At 34.2% G+C, this 2,729-nt stretch overlaps 1 protein-coding gene across 1 annotated transcript; it reads left to right on the top strand.

Annotated features, from left to right (window-relative positions):
• The first annotated feature begins 901 nt into the window (after positions 1-901).
• Positions 902-2,505, top strand: LOC111384448. The gene is made up of 2 exons (XM_023008724.1): positions 902-1,345; positions 2,395-2,505. Exons 1-2 carry the CDS (start codon positions 1,019-1,021, stop codon positions 2,488-2,490), a joined length of 423 nt encoding a protein of 140 aa, XP_022864492.1. The 5' UTR covers positions 902-1,018; the 3' UTR covers positions 2,491-2,505.
• Positions 2,506-2,729: the final 224 nt, after the last annotated feature.

The raw sequence follows: 2,729 nt of genomic DNA, 5'->3' as shown, positions 1-2,729 counted from the left end.
AAAAGATGGAAAATCACGCTTTAAGGTGTTGTACCTAGAAATTCATGGAAAATCAATTCCCTGGAAAATTTTGTCAATCAAACAGGCCAAAAGTGGAAGTTGAAATTCGAATTCCAAGTTCCATGAAAAATTTCATGCAATCAAACGGGACCTTAATGTTTTTAATCTTTACTCATTATAGTACTTATGTCTCTTACGATTTTTTATATCGTTCTTACTCTTAAACTTTTTATTAGTTAACACATTTTATATTTAATACTAATTTTATGTCCAAAAGTCTATTAAAATGACGTAAAATAACTTTTTTTTCATCATTTAAAAAAAAAGTGTAAGAAAATATTTTCTCTTATTTCAAAGCATGAAACACAAAATAATTTGGTATAAATCATTATTAAGGATGATGCGGTACCAATTAATGGATAATTGAATATAAAAATTCAATTAAAAAAATAAAAAAATAATTGCTACAATAAAAAACGATTGGGAGCTTAATTAGAACTAAAATATAGAGTATCAAATAAAAAATTGAGGAAATGTCTCCATTTGGCTCTCATTTTTTTAATTTAAAATCGGTGAAATAGTATTTATTTGAAGAATAATTCTATTTGCAGTCGCTCACTGAGGCAGTCGCCCTACGTGATATACACATGACAGATGATTATTTGATACATTAATGAATAAAAAAAACTATCATATTAATGTATCAAACAATCACCTGTCATGTGTATGCCACGTAGGGTGATTATCGCAGTGAGCGAAATACGAATATCATTACTCTTATTTGTAAAAATGAGTGATTGAAAAATAAGAAAAAAAACTTAATTTATGTATAATATTATTTTAAGAAAGATTATATTATTGGAAATAGGCGACAGAAATGGAATTTAACGGGGCAAACGGGGGCAATATCCCCTCAAAACATTATTACAGGGGAAGAGAGCTGGAGGGGAGTCATTTTCACACACAATTGACAAGCATTCTCTTCTCCATCACCTATACATATATAATACACACATGCATGGAAGGGGATGGAGAGAGAAAGAGGAAATCTCCTCTAGAGTTGGACTGGGATAAGCTACTCCGGCCAGAGGACGACGAGGATCCGGTTCTGGTGGTCAAGCCGGTGGCAGCAGCGGCGGAAAAGAAACCGATGACTGATGACGGGGAGGAGTCATCCAGAGGCGATCAATTTCGTCAAACGCCTGATGACGAATTGATGACAGAAATTACTAGGATGAAGAACAATTTCCCTTCCTTGGCCGCTAACTTGCCTGACCGTGGAGAAAAGTATCTAGCCAGTATCAAGCGGCGCGAAGAGGAGTTGGAGCGTAGAAAACGTCAGAAGGTTGAATTGTTAAGTTTGTTGTTAAAAATATATATAATTTACACTTTCCCCTAAATTTGGTTGAAGAATGTTGAAGGGTTAGGTTTTGAAAGAATAAATTGAAGTTTGGTGTCATTCCCTAATTGATGGTTTGGGTTTCGAGAGAGAAAAGGTTCACACTGATTGGAGATGTGAATCACCATTTTTAATAGTAGTGTAGTTATGCTGTGTGCATATATCAGTTAATGACAAGAAAGAATATCTCGACGTTGGGTTGTGATCTATTATACTAAATTGATGCAAGTAGCTGAGATTAACTGTTTTCATCTTGCATTAACAGGAGTAAAAGGGATAGAAATGGAGTAAATTGAAAAGGTAGATAATGTGAATTGATGTGATTTGCTTCCCATTTTTAAAGCCTCTTAAAAGTATACATTCAGTGAGAGAAAAGAAGACAAATAATGCCTAGATTCAAAAATCACATCCCAATATTTCGCCCATAATATTGTTTCCAGTGTTCTCATTGCAGTGCCAACCTTGAGTGGGCCTCTAATTTTGTAACATTTTAGCTTGATATTATATTGTAGCTACAAATTTTAAGCTTTAGTAGTTCATGTTTTGCTATGACTTCTATGAGCCCAAGAATCACCTCGTGTTTAAAATCCGTTACTGCTTTTTTTGGAGTATAAATATCATATAGCATATTTATTTGCTCTATCAAATGGCGAATAAAATTATTTTGAACCTCGCGTCATTCATGGCATTTACTTTACTATCTTAAAGGCACATATGGTATCATCCTAACAATTAAAATTGTTTTTTTTTTTTTGGGAGAAATGTGATTAATTCTTGTCACCAGAGTTGAAATTCAACCTGTATGTAAGTTTCTATGGCGTCATTTAGCCTTACTTGAAGACCGTAACTTGGTTCTGGTACTTGATCGTGTTACGATTTGTGGTGCAAACTTTGACTTTGAGGATTCTGTATCTCTTTCTTAATGAAATCTATGTAGGCAATTTTGTTTTATGTGTTGAATATTGGTCATTATTGAAATGACATTTGCTGCACAGGATGATGGAAGATGCAAGAAGCCCTCACGGTCAACAGACCCAACTTTCGTTGGTAGGCTACTGTTACTTTTCAATCTATTACCCATGCACACGTGACATGTGCACATTCAATTTGAGGCTTTTTAGAAGTTATCTGCTACTTCATTTCCTATGATTTTTAAAATGTTCAGCAGGCTTGAAAATAGATAACATCTACAGATCTGTCACTAAGGCTTAAATGGTTGTTGGGCTTGTAGAATGCTATGTAAAGTTCACAAATAAAATTGTGTTGATAGGGGGACGGATACTGCTAGTCTTATATCTTTCATGCTTTAAGCTCTTCAGCCCATCGATCC

This window comes from Olea europaea, unplaced genomic scaffold (assembly GCF_002742605.1).
Source record: "Olea europaea var. sylvestris unplaced genomic scaffold, O_europaea_v1 scaffold2913, whole genome shotgun sequence".
Taxonomy (NCBI): domain Eukaryota; kingdom Viridiplantae; phylum Streptophyta; class Magnoliopsida; order Lamiales; family Oleaceae; genus Olea; species Olea europaea.
This window is presented reverse-complemented; position numbering and strand designations above follow the sequence as displayed.